General features: G+C 42.5%; 1 protein-coding gene across 1 annotated transcript; it reads left to right on the forward strand.

Annotated features, from left to right (window-relative positions):
- Window positions 1-20,773: 20,773 nt before the first annotated feature.
- On the forward strand, window positions 20,774-25,551 carry LOC116515242. Its single transcript, XM_032227163.1, has 2 exons — window positions 20,774-21,753; window positions 24,325-25,551. The coding sequence occupies exons 1-2, from the start codon at window positions 20,934-20,936 to the stop codon at window positions 25,281-25,283; spliced, it is 1,779 nt and encodes a 592-aa protein (XP_032083054.1). The 5' UTR covers window positions 20,774-20,933; the 3' UTR covers window positions 25,284-25,551.
- The last annotated feature ends 1,724 nt before the right edge of the window (window positions 25,552-27,275 follow it).

Raw genomic sequence — 27,275 nt, forward strand, 5'->3', positions numbered from 1 at the left:
TCTCTCCTAGAAGCGCAAGGTGTTATGGAACAAAGACCTAGCCGTATGATTACTAAACAAATGGAGAAACAAGCTAAAAGGCAACAACCTCAACAATCACCGGCCATTGATCAAGGAGCTACAGCAACAAATCTGGAAGCAGTGGGAGGAGCTAGGCCTAAGGTTAAACAGGCCATGCAGGAAGCTCTAAAAAAGCTTCAGCCAACCAAAGATGACAACTAAGATCTTAACGTGGAATGTCAATGGATTGAATTCTCCACAGAAGAGAAAGAAAATACTTCACTATCTTAAACAGTTTAAGAATGACATAATTTGTTTGCAAGAAACTCATATCAAATCAACTGATCAAAAATATCTGATTAACTCAAAACTTGGTCAACATTTTGTAGCTTCTGCTATGGAAAAAATGGTATAGTTGTATACTTAAGAAAAGACATGAAAGCTGAATTAATTGAAGCAGATCCCTTCGGAAGATATATCGCGTTATATCTAATCCTAGAAGGGAAAAAGACATTACTTTGGGGAATTTATGCTCCTAATCAACAGCAAGACGGATTCTATAGAAATCTTCATGCCAAATTAGTACAGTGGGACTATAGGTCCTGTATACTATTGGGTGATTGGAATGGTGTGATAGACACTAAAAGAGATAAGAAGACTTCTCGCCCAAATACTAAGATGCGAGCAAAGCTACCCAAACCTTTTTTTGACATGATGGACGACTTTGAATTGAGAGATATTTGGCGAGAAAGAAACGCAGAGGAATATGATTTCACTTTCTTTTCTGATAGACATCAATCCCTTTCAAGGATTGATTTTATACTAATCACTAATGATTTGCTTTCTAGGGTCAAGAAGACAAAGATTGCAGCTAGGGTCCTTTCGGATCATAACCAGTTTGGATGGAATTGGGAAGGGTAGTGCAGGCAAGAAGGTCTTGGAGATTGAATGAAAACTTATTTAGATATGAAAAGTATATTAATGATTGTAAAAAATTGTTATCTGAATATTTTGTTTTGAATATGAATAAGGGTACATCTATGGAATTCGTATGGGATGCAAGCAAAGCGTATATGAGAGGAGTGCTGATGAATATAAATAAAACACATAGATATAAACAAGGGTTAAAACGAACAGAATTGGAAGAGAAAATTAAGAGAAAAGAGTTGGAGTTAACAATGAATCCAGGCGATACAAAGGTTAAGGAAGCTATCACCATATTAAAATCTCAATTTGACATGTTGATCTCTGACCAGGTAGCCACTAATTTATTATATGCAAAACACAATACTTTTTGTAACGCAAACAAACCTGGCAGATGATTAGCTTATCAGACTAGGAAAAAAAGGAAAACTCGAAATGTATCTAAACTGATTTACAGAGGGAAAGAGGTGTTTCAACAGGAAGAGATTAAAAAGGCATTTTGGGAATTTTTTACAGAATTGTATAAAGGGGATAAAATTAATGGTTTAGATATAGACAAATATTTAGATAAAGAGAAAATACCCTCAGTTAGAGAAGAACACAGGCAAAAATTGAATCAACCAATAACCTCGGGGGAAATTTTGCAGGTAATTAAGCAATTAAAGTTAGGGAAAGCACCAGGTACAGATGGTTTGACAGCGGTTTACTACAAAAATTTACAGTTAGAAATGGTAGAGCCTCTTAGAGAATTATTTAATAAGATTCAAACGGAAGGTAAACTGCCTCCATCTTGGAAGACAGCGTTTATATCTTTGATACCCAAAGAAGATCAAGATGCTACCCAACCAAAAAATTATAGACCTATCTCATTACTTAATGTAGATTGTAAAAATTTTACTAAAATACTAGCAAATAGGTTAATACTGGTTATTCAACAATTGATACACACCGACCAAACAGGTTTTATACAGGGGAGACAGATGAAAAGTAATGTCAGATTAATTATTAATGCATTAGAATATTTGGGAAAGAACAACCAAATCCCTGCTGCGTTCATATTTTTGGATGCTGAGAAGGCCTTTGATCGATTTAACTGGCAATTTCTGTTGAAGATATTGCAAAAAATGCAGATAAGAGATAATTTTTTACAGTCAATTAAAGCAATATACCAACAGCAAACAGCACAAATCATAGTCAGTGGAAGTTTAACAGACTCTTTTCAAATTGGAAAAGGTACAAGACCAGGCTGTCCTTTGTCCCCATTATTGTTTATTATAACTTTGGAAGTATTGTTGAATAAAATACGGGGCTTGGATGGTCTAAAAGGGATCAAGATTAGGCAGCAAGAATACAGAGTGCGCGCTTTTGCGGATGATTTGGTCATAATATTGGAACAACCGCAGGAATCCAGTATGGTTTTAATGAATACGATTAATCAATATGGTCAAGTGTCTGGTTTTAAAATAAATTTAGGAAAAACAAAAATATTAGCTATAAATATGAATACTAAACAAAAGGAAGAACTAGGAGTGATGCTAGGATGTGAGGTAGTTAAAAAAGTCAAATATCTTGGAGTTAATAGCTTAACTTCAAATGGGAAACTATATAAGCATAATTATGAACCACTTTGGCATAGTATACAGACAGAGATGAAAAAATGGGAGAAATGGCACTTATCTTTGTTGGGTAGGAAAGCGGCAGTGAAAATGAACATCTTACCAAAATTTTTATTTCTCTTCCAAATGTTACCTATACTTAAAAAAGATGTGAATCTTTTAGAATGGCAGAAGGGTATCAACAAATTTGTATGGGCAGGAAAGAAGCCGAGGGTAAAGATGAAAATAATGCAAGATGTACGCGAGAGAGGAGGCTTGAAACTACCTAACTTAAAACTATATTATGATGCAGTGGCACTATCTGTAATTAGTGATTGGACTCATTTAACTAATGATAGAATATTGAATATTGAGGGACACGATCTGGTATATGGTTGGCATGCTTACCTGTTATTCAACAAAAAATTGGACAAGAATTTTAAAAGTCATATTTTAAGAAATGCTTTACTGCGGGTCTGGAAAAAATACCAATATAAATTAAATGACAAGATACCCATGTGGGCAATTCCTAGACACGCAATTGAAAATATGAATATAGCACAAAAACAGGATAGAATTACCTACAGACAGCTTCTTATCTTGGAAAGAGGGGGGTACTACAACTAAAATCTTTAGAGATATTAAAAGAGGAGAAGGTAGTTCAAACATGGTTCCAGTATGGGCAATTACAGGCTAGGTGGAAAATAGATCCAAAAATTGGTTTTATTCAAGTTGAGGATAATCTGTTGAAACAAATAAGAGATCAAAGCTTAATGCATATAAAGAGGATATATAATGTATTAATACAGATGGATTCGGAAACAGAATTAGTTAAAGATTGTATGATAAAGTGGGCTCAAAACATTGAAGAACCAATAATGCTGGATACATGGGTAAGAAATGTGAAATTTACACAAGCTCAAAACCTGAGAGAAAATTTTTATAAGATGTTCTATAGATGGCATTTAGATCCTAAAATGCTGGCTTCTATGTATCCGAATTTACAGCCTAAATGTTGGAGATGTGGCTCTCTCGATGCTACATATTTTCATATATGGTGGACCTGCCAAAAGGTTAAGGCATTTTGGATAAAAATATGGTGGATTATGCAAAATATCTTTAAAAGAAGGATAAAGTTCACTCCTCAGTTATTTTTACTAGGTATAAGTATTGACTTTACAGTGGTAGAGACTAACTTGATTCTGCACCTAATAACGGCAGCAAGACTGTTGGTGGCGCAATACTGGAAGAAGGAAGACTTGCCTACAATTCAAGAATGGACATTGAAAGTTACAAACTTAGCCGAGATGGCTAAAATATCGGCATATCTTAAAGATCACTCAAATGAGAGATATAAACGATACTGGAAAAAATGGATTGACTATATACAAAATAAATACGGGACCAAGAAATTCCAGTTCGCCTATGCTTAAGATCAGAAATGATTTAAATTGTTTAAAGTTAGCTTAGCAAGAAGAAGCTAAGATCAATGTAGAGATGCTATTAATTTCTTTATTTCTTTTTTCTCAATAGATTTTAGACTGTGTTTGTTAAAAATCCATACCGTGTACGGGTTCTGGGAAGTCGGGGGGGAAGGAGGAGGGGGGTTGGGGGGGAGGGGGGAGGGAGGGAGGGGTATACATTAGGCTAGACAAGAATTTGGTGGTAAACTAGAACTATTTTGACACACACAAAAATTGTACTCCGATGTCTCACTGATTGAGGAATGATGAAATGTTTGTTTTAAAAGAAAATAAAACTTTTGAAAAGATTAAAAAAAAGAAAAAGAAAATTTGACTCAGATGATCCGGTAGTAATGGCTTTTAGCACATAAGAAAAATGCTTAGACCAGTGTTTTCCAATCTTGGCAACTTTAAGATGGGTGGATTTTAAGTTTCAGAATTCTTCACCCATCTTGACTGTGCAATTCTGGGCTTTGAAGCCCATAACAGTTTCAAGTTGCCACCATTGAAAAAACACTGACTTAGACATTGCCAAAAAAAGCCTAAAATGTGACTGTTTCTTTAATCAGATAATAGGAATAGCTTGAGCCCTTGAAAGTAATTTTCCTATAGTTGTTGACTTAAAAATAACTGAGCCCAAAATTTGCTGGAGCAGCTCTGAGCAAGATACCATGTTTTTCAGACTATAAGACGTACCAGTGTATAAGACATACCAAGATTTCAAAGAGGTAAATAAGAAAAAAAAGTTTTTATCCTCCCCAGCCCCAAGAAGTACTCTGCAGGCTTCAGTGGGGCTGGTGTAAGGCAAAAACTCTCCCATTTTTGTGAAAATGGACTGTTTTTCATAAAAATGGAATGCGGCCAGGATTTCAGGAGGCCAAAAATAGCTGTATTTGGTTTATAAGACGCACCAAAATTTCAGTACTCTTTTAGGGGGGGAAGGTGCATCTTATACTCCGAAAAATACAGTAGTTAAATGAGTTTTCCCCCATTTTACAATCTTTTTTGACACAATTGTTGTGTTAGTAAGCATGGTTAAGTGAACCTGACTTCCCCATTGACTTTCCTTGACAGAAGGTTGCAAAAGTAGATCACATGACATTGCAACCGGCATAAAATACCCGCCAGTTGCCATTGGTCCGAATTTAGATCACATGACCAACCCTATGGCTAGTGCTCTGTTGTAACTGAACATGGTCAGAAATCACATTTTTCAGTTCCGTTCTAACTGGTCATTAAAGAAATGATTGTAAATGGAGGCCCACCTATAAAACTTTTTCCCCTTGACTAGCAAAGTCAAAAATATGGCCTACTCCTCTTATTCAATGTAATTTATTTGGTTTTTCCTTAAAGATTGTTTTGGAGACTGTTGTGATTCGTCAATGTTGGTTTATGGTAGAATGTACAAGAAGCAGTCCATTACGGCTTGTTCAGCAAAGTATACTCTAAAAAGGCCATGATTTAGCACGATACGTTAGAATAGAATAGCAGAGTTGGAAGAGACGTTGGAGGTCTTCTAGTCCAACCCACTGTTCCCTCTAAGGTGCGCAGCTGCGCGGCCGCGCACGTGGCAAGAAAACCCCGCGCAGTGATTTCTGTCAAAGCAAACGTGGGGAAGTCCTTTGCAGGCAGCTAGAACTGGCCGCCCTCAAAGGACCTCCCCAGACTTGTTTTGATGAGCACGGAGCGACTGACAGTAGTTTGTGCCAGCTGCAGCCGCTCAAACTAGCGTCACTCGCCCCTGTGTTCAGCAAAGCAAGCCCGGGGAGGTCCTTTGTGGGCGGCCAATCCTAGCCCCTTGCGCCTGGTGCTGTGGCTGAAGTAACCCCCCAAAGCCCCTGCCACCACTGGAATATCTGCTGCCTCCTCCTCCTCCTCCAACAGCACTGCCGGATTTGCTGCCGGACGCCGCGGCTGAGGTGAAGCCGCCAAAGCTCCCGTCAGCACCCCCGCCCATGGCAATGGTGCCTCCCCCTCCACGCGGAGCACCTGAGCTGGACCCCACGTTATCCCTCCCCCTTCCTCCTCTGCCGTGCTTTTGAGGAGCCATGAGGCCGCAGGAGCCAGTAGGAAGGCAGTGGAGGGAGCGGGAGCAGGAAAAAAAGGCCTCATGTCTTCACAAAAGCACGGTAGAGGATGAGGCGGCAGCAGGGGTAAATGCAGTGCCCAGCTCAGGTGCTCTGAGTGGAGGGGGTGCCAGCAGGAGCTTTGGCGGCTTCACCTCAGCCGCAGCGCCGGGCAGCAAATGTGGTGATGCTATTGGAGGAGGAGGTGGAGGCGGCAGCAGTTATTCTGGTGGTGGTGGGGCTCGTCGGCATCTTCAGCGGCAGCCCTGCCCCCTGTGAAAAAAAAACAAAGATGGAGCAGATCCACGAAGATGACATCGCCGGAACATGACTGGAGGAGGAATTCTGGGAGTTGAAGTCCACAAGTCTTAAAGCTGTCATGCTTAAAGATCCCTGAGGTTTTTTTTCTAAAGGGTTATGGGTGCAAGGATCTTGTAACTTGACAGCTTTAACACTTGCTTCAATGCCAGAGTTTCTGAGCCAACATGACTGGAGGAGGAATTCTGGGAGTTGAAGTCTACAAGTCTTAAAGCTGTCAGGTTTGAAGACCCCTGGGTTTTTTTTCTAAAGGATTAGGGGTGCGAGGGTCTTGTAACAACAACTTTAAGATTTGCGTGCTTCAAATGCCAGACTTTCTGAGCCAACATTTTGGTTGCTAAGCAGGAGCGTTGTTAAGTGATACTGATATTATATAACACTTTTAATTAAGCGGGTACCTTGAATAAACATAACTTTGAGTTTCAAATAATACTGATTTCGTTATTGTCTTAGGTGACATATGTGAAAAAAATTCAGGTGCTCAGGCATGAAAATATGTATCTCAAACACTATACTTTTCTGCTCACACAGAAAAAAAAATAGAGGGGACATTGCTCCAACCCCCTGCTTAGGCAGGAAACCCTACACCACTTCAAATGGGTAGCCAACGTCTTCTTAAAAATTTCCAGTGTTGGAGCAGTCACAAGTTGGGGAGGCAAGTTGTTCCACTGATTGTTCTAACGGTCAGGAAATTTCTCCTTGGTTTTAAGTTGCTTCTCTTTGATTAGTTCCCACCCATTGCTTCTTGTTCTACCCCCCAGGTGCTTTGGAGAATAGCTTGACTCCCTCTTCTTTGTGGCAACCCCTGAGATATTAGAACACTGCTATTATGTCATCCCTAGTCCTTCTTTTCATTAAACTAAACATACCCAGTTCCTGCAACCGTTCTTCATATGTTTTAGCTCCAGTCCCCTAATCATCTTTGTTGCTCTCCTCGCATTCTTTTTAGAGTCTGAACATTTTTTTTATATCGTGGCGGCCAAAACTGGATGCAGTATTCCAAGTGCGACCTTACCAAGGCCTTATAAAGTGGTATTAACACTTCACCTGATCTTGATTCTATCCCTCTGTTTATGCAGCCTAGAATTGATGTTGATTCAGTTTGTGTGAATAACAGCTACCTCTAACTCCACATGCAGTCTGGTCATTTTGTCTATGTGAAAGCTGCATTGGAGTTTCTTTTTAGCTCGATGAGGACTTCTGTTCCACTAGTTACTCCCATTATAGGAGAATCAGATCTGAATCTTTATCTTCTTTATGCCTGATTCTGAGCCAATGGCCTTTGCTGGTTTCGTACATTGTCCTAAGCTTTAGTTTGCTTAACTATGACTTGCAGACTAAGCCTCCTCCTGGCTGGGTTCACACAACACTAAAAAATCCCTGCATTGTAAAAAGGTAATAGCTGGCTTCTACCTTAACCTGCTTTGTGGTTGTGTTGGAAAATGAGGCTGGGGAAATAGGTTTTCTGTGCTTGAGGATCAGCAGAAAAGAAAATTTACCTTGCTTCTTCCATGGGCTGTTTTGGTTAGAGGTAGAAACAGACAAAATGCAAAATAGGAGTTGGAAGGGACCTTAAAGGTAATGTTAAAGGTTCTCCTATATGTGCTAGTCATTCCCGACTCTAGGGAGCAGTGCTCATCTCCGTTTCAAAGCCAAAGAGCCAGATGTCCAAAGACTAAGGTGACCAGATTTTCAGATTGGTAAAGAGGGACACCTTTGACCCGGGGGGGGGGGGAGGCTTGATTATAAATTTTATACAGAGCAACAAAAATTTTCATACAACGCAAAAATAGTATTGTAATTTTTTTTATTTCAACATAACTACAATTTACAAATATAAATTTTAACTGTTGCCAAACATCAAAATTTTGATCACGTGACCATGAAGATGCTGCAACGGTCGCTAAGTGTGAAAATGATCGCTAAGTGTGAAAAATGATCATCAGTCACTTTTTTCAATGCCGTTGTAACTTTAGTCACTATACCACCTTTCTTGCCACAGTTCTTAAGTGAATAACTGCAGCTGATAAGTTAGTAACATAAGTGAATCTGGTTTCCCCATTTGACTTTGTCAAAAGGTCACAAAAGGCAATTACATGACCCCAGGACACTGAAACCATCATAAATACGAATCTGTTGCCAAACATCAAAATTTTGATCACGTGACCATGAGGATGCTGCAATGGTTGCTAAGTGTGAAAATGGTCGCTAAGTGTGAAAAATGGTCATCAGTCACTTTTTTCAATGCCATTGTAACTTTGGTCACTATACCACCTTTCTTGCCACAGTTCTTAAGTGAATAACTGCAGCTGGTATTTTGTATTTTCAATAGAATCTTTTTTTAAATAGTCTAATAAATTGAAGTAAAACATTTCAAACTATTCCACACAGAATAAATTGAAGTAAAACTATTTTAAAAAATTCTATGGACAATATATTTCAAAGTATTGTGCATAGAATGCTTAAAAATGGTTTCACTTCAATTTATTTTGGATAGAATCTTTTTTTAAATAGTCTAAGACAATTTAAAAAAAGAATCCACACAAAATAAAAGTATTTTAAAAAATCCTATGCACAATAAATAAAATATTATTTTAAAATACATTAAAAAAATAAAAGAAAAAACCCAGCTCACTTACCAGCAGGCAGGCACTCCAAGTCAATCCAGAATGATGTAGATATTAATACAAAGAACTGAGCAAATTAAAATGGTGAAATTAGTCCCAGGGAAATATTTTTCAAAGAAACATACACCATTTTTCCCACACGAGCCAACCTCCCACCTCCGTGCCCCTCCCATCCGGGAAATCCAGGAAGGAACAGTCGCTACTTCTCTAGCCAAAGTATTTCCTGGAGCTCCATGGTACAGGGTCATCTTTTCTTATAAAAGGAGGTAATAGGGCGGGGGGATCCATTTTCTTGCTTTAACGTTTTAATATCTTCAATGAAAGTATTGAGACAGAGAGAGAGAGGTTAGACAGAGTGTCTTTTGTCTTGCCCCGGTTAGGATTTCTTAAGCAAATCCACTGGGCTTTCAACATGAAGCCAGAAAATCGGGACTTTTTTAAAACATTCAGGGACAGGGGACAAATTGTTAGAAATCGTGACTATCCCGGGACGTCTGGTCACCTTACCAAAGACGTCTCCATGATCATGTGGCATGGCTAAATGCCAAAGAAAGGGAGGAAAACACCCTCACCCCACCCTATGGGCTACTCCAGTTGTCACTCCAATCCAGAAACACCAATAGGGAAAGCGATCAGTGCTGAAGCCCCTCCCACAGGAATCATCCCCTCTCCAGGGCGCCACCTGCTGTGAGGGTCCCCCACTAGACACACACTCCTTTCATCAATCTCTTCAGGAGGCGGGGTTTTCTTGCCCCCACCACCAATTGAAGCTTGGCCGTGTTTTCTTGACAGGCGTCACCCAGGATACTCTCCATATTGGACATGGCAGCGAGGTGGCTCGGTTTTGGCGACCTGTTGAGCTTCTGGTCTTTCTCTCAGCGGCGGGCTTCCTGCTCCTGCCTCCGCCCAGCAAGCTCCAGTCCCCGCCTCGTCCATCAACATCATGTCACGCGGAGCTTGACGAGTCCAAAAAGAGGTGGGGAAAAAGGTGGTTGAGAGGGTGAACCGAGGCGCATGCGCACAATGGGAGTGCCGTCTTTGGAAGCCGCGGAGAAAGCCATTCTGGCGTGAGGCTCCTTCTCCCAGCCAATATAGTTTCACTTTCCTTGATGGCGTCACCGGGAAGGAAGGGGTCTGCCTCCTGTCGGGAAGAAGAAGCAACTGCACGGCTTGGATGCTTCTCAACCCTGTATAAACTAGACGGGCGAGAGTTCCCATCCTCCCCTGCCAAGTAGGACCAAGATGGGATATGTAGTATATCCCGAACGCAGGGAAGGAGCCTTGGACGAGCAAGGCAGGAAACTGGTCATTCCAGATTCACAGGAATTCACACTCCTATCATTCTTGATTAATTGCCATTTAAATAATTTTAATTAACTAATAATTAATAAATATTCCCTTGTATTGGTACTCATTCCATGTATTCATAATCATGTTTATACTCATATCTGTTACCTAATTCATCCTTGACGAATCAAATTAAATTAATCAGAGGAGGGGATTTTTAATGTTCGTTCTTGCAGAGGAGGCTGCAAAGACATCGGACTTCAGCGCGACCCCCACCTGCCCTCCTCCCCCCACTGGGGATTTGGGAGTTAGAGATCTGCATCTCTAACCCATTTGGAGGGAAACAAGTGAAAGAAAACGAGCCCACCTCACCACTAACCCCCAGATTGATCTGCAGAGTCCTGGACCGGATCGTACAGCGGAGTCTTCTCAAACCTTGGCAGCTTGAAGCTGGGGCGACTTTAACTCCCAGGGTTGCCCAGAATTCTGGGAGCGGAAGCCCACCTAATCTTAAAGTTGCTGAGATTGAGAAGCGCTGATGCAGACCCTGAATCGGTAGAGACCGTTCTGCGTGACTTGAGCTCGACTGGACACAATTAGGTTGAAAACGAAGTTCCCCTTTTTTTAATTTATGGAGATTAATTCCACGTTGCTCATGCAGAACGAATTATCTTTTTTCCAACGAAGTCAGAGCATCTGGTTTAAAAGGGATATGAATTTTTTTTGGATGCCGTGCCTTATTGGGGGTGGGGTTGGGACACGGTTTGGTTGCCCCGATTTTTCTGCAAATATAAATCGATAGCAACCACCGTGCCTATTTGTGTCAATCGAGTATCCCGTACCGGTGAATGAATGAATGAATGAATGAATGAATGAATGAATGAATGAATGAATGAATGAATGAAGGGAGCTCGGGGACTCCGCTTTTTTTCTTCGGCCCCGCCCCGAGCGCTTGTGTTTGGAATGATCTGATTGGCTAACCCGCATCCAAATTATGTGCATACCTCTCGGTGACAGGCGGGGTAGGTCGGTGAATTAGCGCGCAGAATTCAAATTGAACGCTTCAGGAAGCTTTATAGAGTTTTGTGCACGTTTGGGCGAAATCATGGCGGACATTGCAGATTTGGACCCGGAGCAAATAGAAAAGTACCGGAGGTATTTCCAAAGGGGTTCGTGTACGGGGAAGGGGCGCCTCCTGATTTGCTCCTGGCAAGCCATTTCTTTTTGGGTGGGCTTGGCAGGAGTGGTGGGGATTCCGCATTCCTATATTCATCTTCCCTTTTTTTCCTGCTATAGGGGTCGCCCAAAAGGTGCTTTTCTTTTTTTTTCTTTTTAAAGTAGAGTTTCTTATTATTTTTCTCCTTTGAAAACGAAAAGCACCTTCGGGACAACCATGCTCTGGATAATTAAGAATCTCCATAAATGCCCTTTATCAATGAGAGCTGGCTAAGGGTTAGTCCGGTGGTTCCCAACATGGGGCAATCTTGATTTTTAATGGGTGCAAGTTGAATCTTGTTTACAGCAAGTTTTACGCTTTTACGCTTCCTCTGCTTGAAACAAGAATTATAGGGGGGAGGGGAATCAGGATTTTAGAGATGCTTAGGTGGAGCATGGCCAAAAAAAAGGTTGGGAACCACTGGGTTAGGCAAAGCCAGGGGACAGCAGGAGAATTATTTGGGGGAAAGAATGAGAATGTCAGTCCTGCCTCCGCTCCTGGCTTTTAAGTAAGAACGATCCTTGACTCCAGTTGGTGAGAAAAGTATTGTTTATTAAAGGTTAAGCAGAATACAATAAAGCAAAGCCAGAACTGGAGTTTACATCCCAAAATTCCAAGTAAAGCTTTCCCCAGCTTTAAGGCGTCCCCATTTGTCCAATCGGTTTTGAATAATTGTTTTGGAACCGGGAGCTGCATTCTTTGCCTTCTTTCTATCGGCCAGTTCTTCTCTGCACCCACGCTCTCTTAGCTTTCGCTTTCCCCGATCGCTTAGCTTTCGCTTTCCTCCCATAGGCGCTCCCCCTCCTATCTTCTCAACTGCTGAAAGAAAATGATTGTCCCAAAGTCACACCATAGGGTTTTCGTGTCTAAGGCGGTCTCCTGGTTTCTAGACCAGTGTGCCTTAACCACTGACTGTTTGATGAACCAAACCAACTCACTTATTCTGCAAGTTCTGTCTAGAAGAGATGTGGACTTCAACTCTCAGAATTCCCCATCCAGTTCTGGGCACCCCTCACTTAGAACAGGATTGGAATGCAGCCATGATATTGACTAATATTGTCAGCGAAGGACCACGACTGTATCTGTTTCTTTTTAAAAAAAAACCTCATAGAGCCAGAGGGAGGCTACATTTTCAACTGCATCCTCAATCATTTGGAAGTAAGCTTTCTTTGAAAGCTTTTGCTGAAGGTAGAGAATATTTTTGCCAAGCTGCCTTCTTGAGGCTGTGGAACAGTTTGTAACCAGCCTTTGATGTTCAGGAGGAGGAAGCATAATATGTAATATAAAAGGAGACTGTGTGGATGTTTCACGTTTGCAGGCTTCCATGGCTTTAATCCAGGTAGCCCTCCATTTATGACCACAATTAAGCCCAAAATTTCTGTTGCTAAAAGAGACAGTTGTTAAGTGAATTTTGCTCCATTTTAGGACCTTTCTTGCCGCATATGTTAACTGAATCGCTGCAGTTGTGAAGTTAGTAGCATGGTTGTTAAGTGAATCTGGTTTCCCCCAAATTGACTTTGCTGGTCAGAAGATTGCAAAAGGGGATTTAAAAACGGTCATCAGTCACTCTTTTCAGTGCGGTTGTAACTTTAAATGGTGACTAAATGAACTGTTGTAAGTGAAGGACTAGCTTGTACTAGCCTAGAAATAAGCATTACTACTACCACCCATCTCCGAATCCAAGGCACTTACTGTATTTTTCGGAGTGTAAGATGCTCTGAAGTATAAGACTCATCTAGCTTTTGGGGAGGAAAACAAGGGGAAAATATCTGCCTCTGCCTCCCAGTAATTTGCCTCCTTGCAAGAAACAGCAAACAGTGCAGACGATATACTATGTGTTACATTTCAGACTATATTTGTACAGATGCTGTTAAAATTGATGTGGCTTTCTGGAAGTATAGTTATTCTCTGCTATTTAAAAGAAGACACAATAGCACTGGGCCTCTTCAGAGGAAGCATTTATTTTAAAAAGCTTCTTCATTTTGTTAAGTTGTCTAGAACAATAACAAAGTAGTCTTTAAAAAATAACTCTAATAATTTGAACATTCTATAGGCATTTATAGTTATTGGCTTACCTCGTTGCAGCAAACAGCCTGATTAGCACAAGAAAAAAAATCTGCCTCCCAGCAATTTGCCTCCTGCAGCAAACAACAAGCTTCACTTTCGATTTCAGCAGGGGCCTCCGAATCATTAGCTGTTTCAAGCTGCAGGGATTGCTATAGTCTATTGGAGCCTCCACACGCCCCGTTTTCCCCATTTGCTACAAGGAGGTAAATTGCTGGGAGGCAGAATGCCAAAGGGTGCCGGTGGATGTGTGGGGCTATATTCGGTATATAAGATGCACAGAAATGTTCACCCTGTTTTAGTGGGGAAAAAGGTGTGTCTTATACTCCAAAAAATGCAATATGTTGCACAGGCAGAAAACACTAAAATTTTCTTCCCTTTCTTTTTTTAGTTTTCTACCCTTGAGTGTTTTAATTGTTGTTTCTGACTTCAGAACTGTTTCTTGATATTACAGATATGTGTCTCAGGCCAAACAGGAGGCGCGAAGTGGGAACATGGAAGCATCTCTCCAATTGTTCCAACAGGCTCTTGAAATCCATTTCAGTGAAAACCTGACTGCCAAGATTAAAAAGTTGGAGGATGCCCTGGCTGTGGAGGAGGAGGACGATGATGGCTTTGTGGATGTGTGTCAGAGCGGATTCATGCTGTATGGAAAAGTTCACGATAAGCTTTTTGACTATCAGAGGGAAGGGGTTGCTTTTTTGTACAAGTTGTATCGAGACAGAAGGAAGGGCGGCATCCTGGCAGATGACATGGGACTCGGCAAGACCATTCAAGTCATCACGTTCCTCTCTGGGATGTTTGACGCAGAACTCATCCATTCCGTGTTGCTGATTCTCCCAGTCAAGCTTATTAACAACTGGGTGAAAGAGTTTGCCAAGTGGACTCCAGGCCTGCAAGTGAAAGTTTTTTACGGAGTCAACAAAGCTGAACGTCAAAGATCTCTGGAGCGGATCCAGAGGAGAAAGGGTGTCTTGCTCACAACCTACCGGATGCTCCTCAACAGCAGTCAGTACCTTTCTAGCTTTGATGGGAAAGAGTTTGTTTGGGACTATATCATTCTGGATGAAGCCCATAAAATCAAAAGCCCATCTGCCAAAACGACAAAATCTCTGCGCGTCATTCCTTCCAAAAACCGCATCCTTCTCACAGGGACTCCGGTCCAAAACAATCTCAAAGAATTTGGGGCTCTTTTTGATTTTGCTTGTCAAGGCTCTCTTTTGGATACCATGAAAACCTTCCGGATGGAATATGAGGGCCCTATCACAAGAGCCAGGGCAAAAGATGCCACTCCTGGAGAGAAAGCTCTGGGACCTAAAATCTCAGAAAACCTGATGTCCATCATTCAGCCATATTTTCTCAGGCGGACTAAAGATGAGCTCCAGAAGAAGAAAAAGGCCGAGCTTCCAAATCATCTTCCTGAAAACCAAAGCAATGATGTTGCTCCCGCCATGCCTTCTCTCTACACGTTGGAGATATTTGGCATTTCTGACCATGAGACTGAGATGCATGAGACAGCACATGATGACGAAGCCAAAAACGAAGAAGCCCACATTGAACACAGAGTCCAAAAAGCCCAAGAGTTGGTACAAGTAGAATCTCAGTTGAATGACCAGCACATAAGAAATATCAGAAACACGACTGAAGGAGCACAGCTAAGAGATACAGACTCAGCCACCCAGCCAAAAACGAAACCATCCATGTCTTCACCAATTGACCCTCTTGGGCCATCCACATCTGAAAGGACAAGCCAACACTTGTGGAATCACCCACACAATCCACAGAGAAACAACCTGCTCCTCTTCCATGTCCTGTGGTTGCCCCACCTGTATTTAATAGTCCTGTCGTCAGTGATGGAGTTATTGATCTTGTAAGCGATTATGACAATGACTTTGTTAGTGATAGGGTCAATTTGAGCTCTATAATGACCAGTCTGGTTGTTGAAGACATGGATGATGAGCAAATGCTTCAGATTATTTCTAATATGGAAGATGGTTTGCCTTCAGAGGAGAAAGAACACCAATTTCCCAGCGTCGGATCATGTGACCTAAATCCTGGGACAGGTCTTGTGTCCTCTTTTCAGACTCATTCAGTATCTATCAAGGAGGACAACAGTCCTGAATTGAGAGCAATCTCTGAAATGGCTGTTGTGGATGCAGATGATGAGCAAATGGTTTTCCATACCACCAATACGGATGTTCTGCATTCCAAAAACAAAGAATGTCAACCAACCAGACTGCAAGCAGATGACCAAAACAAGACTTATACTCCTGATGATGTGATGCTCCAAACTGGGACAGGAAGTGAGCTTGAAGATGACGTGGTGAAACTGCTGCAGGATTTAATTGAGTATTCTTCTGATGATGGGATTCACCAAACTCAGGCTGATATGTCACTCGATGGTCTTCCAATCTCTCATGGAGATCCCTGTGAAATTAAGGAACTAGATGCTGTGGCACCACAGGAGACCATGGTTAGCAAAATGACTGAAAGCAGCGCATTGCAGAACTCTGGCATGAGAGAAACTGTACAGTCCAAGTATCTTGATATTTCCTCTCACTATCAGCAGATGAGAAATATCAGAAACACGACTGAAGGAACTTGGCTAAGAGATACAGACTCAGCCACCCAGCCAAAAACAAAACCATCCAAGTCTTCACCAGGTGACCCTTTTGGGCCATCCACATCCGAAAGGACAAGCCCAACACTTGTGGAATCACCCACACAATCCACGGAGAAACAACCTGCTCCTCCTCCATGTCCTGTGGTTGCCCCACCTGTATTTAATAGTCCTGTCGTCAGTGATGGAGTTATTGATCTTGTAAGCGATGATGACAATGACTTTGTTAGTGATAGGGTCAATTTGAGCTCTTTAATGACCAGTCTGGTTATTGAAGACATGGATGATGAGCAAATGCGTCAGTTTATTTCTAATATGGAAGATGGTTTGCCTTCAGAGGAGAAAGAACACCAATTTCCCAGCTTCCAATCATGTGACCTAAATCCTGGGACAGGTCTTGTCTCCCCTTTTCAGGCTCATTCAGTATCTATCAAGGACTACAGCCCTGAATCAAGAGCAATCTCTGAACTGGCTGCTGAGGGTACAGATGATGAGCAAATGGTTTTCCATACCACCAAAACGGATGTTCTGCATTCCAAAAACAAAGAATGTCAACCAACCAGACTGCAAGCAGATGACCAAAATAAGACCTACCGTATATACTCGAGTATAGGCCGACCCGAATATAAGCCGAGGCACCTAATTTTACCACAAAAAACTGGAAAAGTTATTGACTCGAGTATAAGCCTAGGGTGGGAAATGCAGCAGCTACCGGTAAATTTCAAAAATAAAAATAGATACCAATAATGTTTTTGAATATTTATTTCAAAGAAAAACAGTAAACTAGCGGTGTATTCAATGAAATACTTCACTCACCTCATGATGCTGATGTCCCGCTGTGATGATGATGTCCCGTGCAGCCGCGGGAACGATGTCCCGCCTCCTATGACACACGGCACAGTGATTCCTATCATTGGATCACTGTACCAGAGGAGGTGGGACATCGCTATGTGGCTGCTTGCCATAACAAGGAGGAGGTGGGACATCGTTGCAGAGCGGCAGGAGGGGGAGGAAGGGGAATCGTAAGACAGCCCTGCATTACATTAGAACGTGAGGAGGGGGGATGGTGCGGTGCGCGCTGCGCGGCAAACTGACACAGAGGGAGGGGAAACTCACAGGGGCACTGGGCCATTCACGAGTGTCACCCAGCGGCATGGCCCCGCCCCTTTTTCTCCTCCATTTCGGGCAAATTTTTCACTGACTCGAGTATAAGCCGAGGCGGCTTTTTTCAGCCCAAAAAGTGGGCTGAAAAACTAGGCTTATACTCGAGTATATACAGTATACTCCTGATGATGTCATGCTCCAAACTGGGATGGTAAGTGAGCTTAAAGATGTCCAGATAAAACTGCTGCAGGATTTAATTGAGTATTCTTCTGATGATGGGATTCACCAAACTCAGGCTGATATGTCACTCGATGGTCTTCCAATCTCTCATGGAGATCCCTGTGAAATTAAGGAACTAGATGCTGTGGCACCACAGGAGACCATGGTTAGCAAAATGACTGAAAGCAGCGCATTGCAGAACTCTGGCATGAGAGAAACTGCACAGTCCAAGTATCTTGATATTTCCTCTGACTATCAGCAGATGAGAAATATCAGAAACACGACTGAAGAAACTTGGCTAAGAGATACAGATTCAGCCACCCAGCCAAAAACGAAACCATCCAAGTCTTCACCAGGTGAGACTCTTGGGCCATCCACATCCGAAAGGACAAGCCCAACACTCGTGGAATCACCCACACAATCCACAAGGAAACCATCAGCTCCTCCTCCAAGTCCTGTGGTTGCCCCACCTGTATTTAATAGTCCTGTCGTCAGTGATGGAGTTATTGATCTTGTAAGCGATGATGACAATGACTTTGTTAGTGATAGGGTCAATTTGAGCTCTAAAATGACCAGTCTGGTTGTTGAAGACATGGATGATGAGCAAATGCTTCAGATTATTTCTAATATGGAAGATGGTTTGCCTTCAGAGGAGAAAGAACACCAATTTCCCAGCCTCGGATTATGTGACCTAAATCCTGGGACAGGTCTTGTGTCCCCTTTTCAGGCTCATTCAGTATCTATCAAGGAGGACAACAGTCCTGAATCGAGAGCAATCTCTGAAATGGCTGCTGAGGGTACAGATGATGAGCAAATGGTTTTCGATACCACCAATACGGATGTTCTGCATTCCAAAAACAAAGAATGTCAACCAACCAGACTGCAAGCAGATGACCAAAACAAGACTTATACTCCTGATGATGTCATGCTCCAAACTGGGACAGGAAGTGAGCTTAAAGATGACGTGATGAAACTGCTGCAGGATTTAAAAGGGTATTATTCTGATTTATTTGGGTATTCTTCTGATGATGGGATTCACCAAACTCAGGCTGATATGTCACTCGATGGTCTTCCAATCTCTCATGGAGATCCCTGTGAAATTAAGGAACTAGATGCTGTGGCACCACAGGAGACCATGGTTAGCAAAATGACTGAAAGCAGCGCATTGCAGAACTCTGGCATGAGAGAAACTGTACAGTCCAAGTATCTTGATATTTCCTCTCACTATCAGCAGATGAGAAATATCAGAAACACGACTGAAGGAACTTGGCTAAGAGATACAGACTCAGCCACCCAGCCAAAAACGAAACCATCCAAGTCTTCACCAGGTGACCCTTTTGGGCCATCCACATCCGAAAGGACAAGCCCAACACTCGTGGAATCACCCACACAATCCATGGAGAAACAACCTGCTCCTCCTCCATGTCCTGTGGTTGCCCCACCTGTATTTAATAGTCCTATCGTCAGTGATGGAGTTATTGATCTTGTAAGCGATGATGACAATGACTTTGTTAGTGATATGGTCAATTTGAGCTCTTTAATGACCAGTCTGGTTGTTGAAGACATGGATGAGGAGCAAATGCTTCAGATTATTTTTAATATGGAAGATGGTTTGCCTTCAGAGGAGAAAGAACACCAATTTCCCAGCTTCCAATCATGTGACCTAAATCCTGGGACAGGTCTTGTCTCCCCTTTTCAGGCTCATTCAGTATCTATCAAGGACTACAGCCCTGAATCAAGAGCAATCTCTGAACTGGCTGCTGAGGGTACAGATGATGAGCAAATGGTTTTCCATACCACCAAAACGGATGTTCTGCATTCCAAAAACAAAGAATGTCAACCAACCAGACTGCAAGCAGATGACCAAAATAAGACCTATACTCCTGATGATGTCATGCTCCAAACTGGGATGGTAAGTGAGCTTAAAGATGTCCAGATAAAACTGCTGCAGGATTTAATTGAGTATTCTTCTGATGATGAGATTCACCAAACTCAGGCTGATATGTCACTCGATGGTCTTCCAATCTCTCATGGAGATCCCTGTGAAATTAAGGAACTAGATGCTGTGGCACCACAGGAGACCATGGTTAGCAAAATGACTGAAAGCAGCGCATTGCAGAACTCTGGCATGAGAGAAACTGCACAGTCCAAGTATCTTGATATTTCCTCTGACTATCAGCAGATGAGAAATATCAGAAACACGACTGAAGGAACTTGGCTAAGAGATACAGATTCAGCCACCCAGCCAAAAACGAAACCATCCAAGTCTTCACCAGGTGAGACTCTTGGGCCATCCACATCCGAAAGGACAAGCCCAACACTCGTGGAATCACCCACACAATCCACAAGGAAACCACCTGCTCCTCCTCCAAGTCCTGTGGTTGCCCCACCTGTATTTAATAGTCCTGTCGTCAGTGATGGAGTTATTGATCTTGTAAGCGATGATGACAATGACTTTGTTAGTGATAGGGTCAATTTTAGCTCTAAAATGGCCAGTCTGGTTGTTGAAGACATGGATGATGAGCAAATGCTTCAGATTATTTCTAATATGGAAGATGGTTTGCCTTCAGAGGAGAAAGAACACCAATTTCCCAGCCTCGGATTATGTGACCTAAATCCTGGGACAGGTCTTGTGCCCCCTTTTCAGGTTCATTCAGTATCTATCAAGGAGGACAACAGTCCTGAATCGAGAGCAATCTCTGAAATGGCTGCTGAGGGTACAGATGATGAGCAAATGGTTTTCGATACCACCAATACGGATGTTCTGCATTCCAAAAACAAAGAATGTCAACCAACGAGACTGCAAGCAGATGACCAAAACAAGACTTATACTCCTGATGATGTCATGCTCCAAACTGGGACGGTAAGTGAGCTTAAAGATGACGTGATGAAACTGCTGCAGGATTTAAAAGGGTATTATTCTGATTTATTTGGGTATTCTTCTGATGATGAGATTCACCAAACTCAGGCTGATATGTCACTCGATGGTCTTCCAATCTCTCATGGAGATCCCTGTGAAATTAAGGAACTAGATGCTGTGGCACCACAGGAGACCATGGTTAGCAAAATGACTGAAAGCAGCGCATTGCAGAACTCTGGCATGAGAGAAACTGTACAGTCCAAGTATCTTGATATTTCCTCTCACTATCAGCAGATGAGAAATATCAGAAACACGACTGAAGGAACTTGGCTAAGAGATACAGACTCAGCCACCCAGCCAAAAACGAAACCATCCAAGTCTTCACCAGACTTGTCATCCACATCCGAAAGGACAAGCCCAACACTCGTGGAATCACCCACACAATCCACGGAGAAACAACCTGCTCCTCCTCCATGTCTTGTGGTTGCCCCACCTGTATTTATTAGTCCTGTCGTCAGTGATGGAGTTATTGATCTTGTAAGCGATGATGACAATGACTTTGTTAGTGATATGGTCAATTTGAGCTCTAAAATGACCAATCTGGTTGTTGAAGACATGGATGATGAGCAAATGCTTCAGATTATTTCTAATATGGAAGATGTTTTGCATTCCAAAAACAAAGAATGTCAACCAACCAGACTGCAAGCAGATGACCAAAACAAGACCTATACTCCGGATGATGTCATGCTCCAAACTGAGGCTGATATGTCACTCGATGGTCTTCCAATCTCTCATGGAGATGCCTGTGAAATTAAGGAACTAGATGCTGTGGCACCACAGGAGACCATGGTTAGCAAAATGACTGAAAGCAGCGCATTGCAGAACTCTGGCATGAGAGAAACTGTACAGTCCAAGTATCTTGATATTTACTCTCACTATCAGCAGATGAGAAATATCAGAAACACGACTGAAGGAACTTGGCTAAGAGATACAGACTCAGCCACCCAGCCAAAAACGAAACCATCCAAGTCTTCACCAGGTGACCCTTTTGGGCCATCCACATCCGAAAGGACAAGCCCAACACTCGTGGAATCACCCACACAATCCACGGAGAAACAACCTGCTCCTCCTCCATGTCCTGTGGTTGCCCCATCTGTATTTAATAGTCCTGTCGTCAGTGATGGAGTTATTGATCTTGTAAGCGATGATGACAATGACTTTGTTAGTGATAGGGTCAATTTGAGCTCTTTAATGACCAGTCTGGTTGTTGAAGACATGGATGAGGAGCAAATGCTTCAGATTATTTTTAATATGGAAGATGGTTTGCCTTCAGAGGAGAAAGAACACCAATTTCCCAGCTTCCAATCATGTGACCTAAATCCTGGGACAGGTCTTGTCTCCCCTTTTCAGGCTCATTCAGTATCTATCAAGGACTACAGCCCTGAATCAAGAGCAATCTCTGAACTGGCTGCTGAGGGTACAGATGATGAGCAAATGGTTTTCCATACCACCAAAACGGATGTTCTGCATTCCAAAAACAAAGAATGTCAACCAACCAGACTGCAAGCAGATGACCAAAATAAGACCTATACTCCTGATGATGTCATGCTCCAAACTGGGATGGTAAGTGAGCTTAAAGATGTCCAGATAAAACTGCTGCAGGATTTAATTGAGTATTCTTCTGATGATGAGATTCACCAAACTCAGGCTGATATGTCACTCGATGGTCTTCCAATCTCTCATGGAGATCCCTGTGAAATTAAGGAACTAGATGCTGTGGCACCACAGGAGACCATGGTTAGCAAAATGACTGAAAGCAGCGCATTGCAGAACTCTGGCATGAGAGAAACTGCACAGTCCAAGTATCTTGATATTTCCTCTGACTATCAGCAGATGAGAAATATCAGAAACACGACTGAAGGAACTTGGCTAAGAGATACAGATTCAGCCACCCAGCCAAAAACGAAACCATCCAAGTCTTCACCAGGTGAGACTCTTGGGCCATCCACATCCGAAAGGACAAGCCCAACACTCGTGGAATCACCCACACAATCCACAAGGAAACCACCTGCTCCTCCTCCAAGTCCTGTGGTTGCCCCACCTGTATTTAATAGTCCTGTCGTCAGTGATGGAGTTATTGATCTTGTAAGCGATGATGACAATGACTTTGTTAGTGATAGGGTCAATTTTAGCTCTAAAATGGCCAGTCTGGTTGTTGAAGACATGGATGATGAGCAAATGCTTCAGATTATTTCTAATATGGAAGATGGTTTGCCTTCAGAGGAGAAAGAACACCAATTTCCCAGCCTCGGATTATGTGACCTAAATCCTGGGACAGGTCTTGTGCCCCCTTTTCAGGTTCATTCAGTATCTATCAAGGAGGACAACAGTCCTGAATCGAGAGCAATCTCTGAAATGGCTGCTGAGGGTACAGATGATGAGCAAATGGTTTTCGATACCACCAATACGGATGTTCTGCATTCCAAAAACAAAGAATGTCAACCAACGAGACTGCAAGCAGATGACCAAAACAAGACTTATACTCCTGATGATGTCATGCTCCAAACTGGGACGGTAAGTGAGCTTAAAGATGACGTGATGAAACTGCTGCAGGATTTAAAAGGGTATTATTCTGATTTATTTGGGTATTCTTCTGATGATGAGATTCACCAAACTCAGGCTGATATGTCACTCGATGGTCTTCCAATCTCTCATGGAGATCCCTGTGAAATTAAGGAACTAGATGCTGTGGCACCACAGGAGACCATGGTTAGCAAAATGACTGAAAGCAGCGCATTGCAGAACTCTGGCATGAGAGAAACTGTACAGTCCAAGTATCTTGATATTTCCTCTCACTATCAGCAGATGAGAAATATCAGAAACACGACTGAAGGAACTTGGCTAAGAGATACAGACTCAGCCACCCAGCCAAAAACGAAACCATCCAAGTCTTCACCAGACTTGTCATCCACATCCGAAAGGACAAGCCCAACACTCGTGGAATCACCCACACAATCCACGGAGAAACAACCTGCTCCTCCTCCATGTCTTGTGGTTGCCCCACCTGTATTTATTAGTCCTGTCGTCAGTGATGGAGTTATTGATCTTGTAAGCGATGATGACAATGACTTTGTTAGTGATATGGTCAATTTGAGCTCTAAAATGACCAATCTGGTTGTTGAAGACATGGATGATGAGCAAATGCTTCAGATTATTTCTAATATGGAAGATGTTTTGCATTCCAAAAACAAAGAATGTCAACCAACCAGACTGCAAGCAGATGACCAAAACAAGACCTATACTCCGGATGATGTCATGCTCCAAACTGAGGCTGATATGTCACTCGATGGTCTTCCAATCTCTCATGGAGATGCCTGTGAAATTAAGGAACTAGATGCTGTGGCACCACAGGAGACCATGGTTAGCAAAATGACTGAAAGCAGCGCATTGCAGAACTCTGGCATGAGAGAAACTGTACAGTCCAAGTATCTTGATATTTACTCTCACTATCAGCAGATGAGAAATATCAGAAACACGACTGAAGGAACTTGGCTAAGAGATACAGACTCAGCCACCCAGCCAAAAACGAAACCATCCAAGTCTTCACCAGGTGACCCTTTTGGGCCATCCACATCCGAAAGGACAAGCCCAACACTCGTGGAATCACCCACACAATCCACGGAGAAACAACCTGCTCCTCCTCCATGTCCTGTGGTTGCCCCATCTGTATTTAATAGTCCTGTCGTCAGTGATGGAGTTATTGATCTTGTAAGCGATGATGACAATGACTTTGTTAGTGATAGGGTCAATTTGAGCTCTTTAATGACCAGTCTGGTTGTTGAAGACATGGATGAGGAGCAAATGCTTCAGATTATTTTTAATATGGAAGATGGTTTGCCTTCAGAGGAGAAAGAACACCAATTTCCCAGCTTCCAATCATGTGACCTAAATCCTGGGACAGGTCTTGTGTCCCCTTTTCAGGCTCATTCAGTATCTATCAAGGAGGACAACAGTCCTGAATCGAGAGCAATCTCTGAAATGGCTGTTGTGGATGCAGATGATGAGCAAATGGGTTTCCATACCACCAAAACGGATGTTCTGCATTCCAAAAACAAAGAATGTCAACCAACCAGACTGCAAGCAGATGACCAAAACAAGACTTATACTCCTGATGATGTCATGCTCCAAACTGGGACAGGAAGTGAGCTTGAAGATGACGTGGTGAAACTGCTGCAGGATTTAATTGAGTATTCTTCTGATGATGGGATTCACCAAACTCAGGCTGATATGTCACTCAATGGTCTTCCAATCTCTCATGGAGATCCCTGTGAAATTAAGGAACTAGATGCTGTTGGACCACAGGAGACCATGGTTAGCAAAATGACTGAAAGCAGCGCATTGCAGAACTCTGGCATGAGAGAAACTGCAGAGTCCAAGTATCTTGATATTTCCTCTGACTATCAGGTTAATTTTCACCTTGCCTTGGAGGATTCTGAGAATGGACCACAATCCTTTGCAGACAAAGACATGTCATTAGAGGAGACAGCAAATGAAAGCTTCCAGCTGTGGTTGGATAGCTACTGTAGCTCTGCAACTGAATCACTTGGAAGAGAACGTGGGAGTCTCAGAGGCCTCCAGACTAGCAATGGTGCAGAGCGCTCTGTGGTCATGAATGATTCCAACGCTCCATGTGATAGCAGAGACAGTTTTGGGCTGGGGAAATGGTGTCCTGCAATTATTGATTCGGATGAGAAAGATGGTGAATTAACAGGTGAACAGTTAATGGCTCTGATTTGTTCTTCTTCTTGTCAATCCATATTCGATGTTCTCTTGGAAGAAATGGAGGCTGCAGCTGGAGAAGCAGGAACTGCCAGCAATGTATCTAATGACTCATTAGATGCCCAATGTAATTTCATGTGATCTACTTTTGCAACCTTCTGCCAAGGAAAGTCAATGGGGAAGCCTACATTTTCTTTTGATCTATACATCCTTGTTCTTTTCCATTCCAATTTTTATTCCTCAAATCCAACCATGAGTAAATCCTATTCCAAATCTCCTAGTATTCTGTCTCCTTTATTTTTTAGTTCCAGCGTTAGTCTATCACATTCTGCACAGTCTAATATTTTCTTTATTATTTCCCTTTCTAGAGGTATGTTCTCACTCTTCCATTGTTGGGCATAAACTATTCTCGCTGCTGTTATGCTATGTAATGTTAAATATGTTAACCCTTTACTTTGACCTCCTTTTATAATTACTAATAAGAATAGTTCCAGTTTAAATTCCAATTTCTCTCTGGTCATTTCTTCCAACCAAATTTGAATCCTTCGCCTGTAGTCTTTTGCCTTTCTACATGTCCACCACATGTGGTAATTGGTGCCCGTTAGTTGGTCACATTTCCAGCAATTAGGTGATAATTTTTTTATATATTTTGGCTAGCCTAGCTGGTGGTAAGTACCACCTATAAAACATTTTATATAGGTTTTCTTTATATGATGTGGCCAGAGTTAATTTCCTCTTACTTTCCCACAATCTTTCCCCACTTTTTCAATTCGATATTACACCCAAAATTCCTTGGCCAATCTATCATTGTCATCCATGAATACTCTTCATTGTAGTAAGGTAGAATAACAACCTTGAAAGGCTATTCAGCTTTCTCTCTGTCCCATTTTCTAGTAAAATCAAGGCAGGGTTATTTTATATTCCTCACTTTTCTTTCTTTCTTGGGACTGCATAAAAACCTTTCTACATGCCCTCCAGCCTTCATAGCTGGTTCCTTCTTATGACCAAGGTCAACTGTACTTTTTTTTTAACAAAGGAGTTTGCACCAACCCACAATGACGTTAGAATTTTCCAGTGATACTGGATAGTAGCGGCCCTCAGATTAAGGCCCGTGGGCTGGATATGGCCCGCCAAAGCCATTAATCCGGCCCATATGGGAACACGAGGCTGCCAATCCCACCCCACCTACCCACTGGCCCCCATCCACTTTCTGGAGGCCAAAATGGGATGCACAGAGGCCTCAGGAGGCCCATTTTTGGGTGGCAGGGTGGTTCTGAAAACCGAGGAAGCCAAAAACAGGCCTGCATTTGGCCTCTCCAGCCTCCAGAGAAACACAGAGAGAAAGACACACACACACACACACACACACACAGAAGTCCCTCAAACACACTTCAAGGCAGCCACATCCCTTCACTACCCTGCTTTCCACCCCCAGGAGCATGACAAATTAAAGTTTAATTTGTGTGCATTGTTTAATGGACTAATAAATTGGCCATGCCCACCCAGTCACTTGACCACCTTGTTGAGCCCACCCAGTCACATGACCACTTAGCCATGCCCGCCCACCCAGTCCAGGCCCTCAACAGTCTGAGGAACTGTGAATTGGCCCCCCGTTTAAGAAGTTTGAGGAGCCCTGCTATACAGTGTATGAACTTAACCAACATTAAGTCCATCCTCCTGGCCCATTTTTTTTTAGAATTCTTGTTACAGGTTCCATCTAATTTGAGCTGTTTTGTGATGCCAGTGCTATTTCTGGGGAGCATTTATGTAGCATGGAACTGTCAGGGAGCTTGTGACCATCATTTATTCCATTTCCTTTCTATCAAGGACCAGGTGGGTGGCCAGCATCCCTGTCCCAACAATATACTTTTGTGCTTCAGAAAGGAAGCATCCAATCCTGCCCGAGGTGCACTTCCTTCCTTTGGAGGGTTTAAATATAGAAGCAACTAAGGTTCCTGCTTTCCTTCTATCCATGGATGAGTCACCTTTCCTTGATGTCATGTCTCAGAAAAGGCAAGTGAGCTTCGACGTCATTGGAGGTGGCAGCTGCAGCCTTATCATGTCCCATTGATCTCCCATTCCATCAGAGAGAGGGAGAGAGAAGGAGGGAGAGATGATGGAGGAGGAGGAGAT

This window comes from Thamnophis elegans, chromosome 12 (assembly GCF_009769535.1).
Source record: "Thamnophis elegans isolate rThaEle1 chromosome 12, rThaEle1.pri, whole genome shotgun sequence".
Classification (NCBI taxonomy): Eukaryota; Metazoa; Chordata; class Lepidosauria; order Squamata; family Colubridae; genus Thamnophis; species Thamnophis elegans.

Bases quoted from the DNA above. Each gene is read 5' to 3' on its own strand.
- LOC116515242 (XM_032227163.1), top strand. From the start codon at position 20,934: ATGGTCAATTTGAGCTCTAAAATGACCAATCTGGTTGTTGAAGACATG. The intron at 21,754-24,324 runs GTCTTGTCTCCC...ATCCTGGGACAG, and splicing joins TGACCTAAATCCTGGGACAG to GTCTTGTGTCCCCTTTTCAG.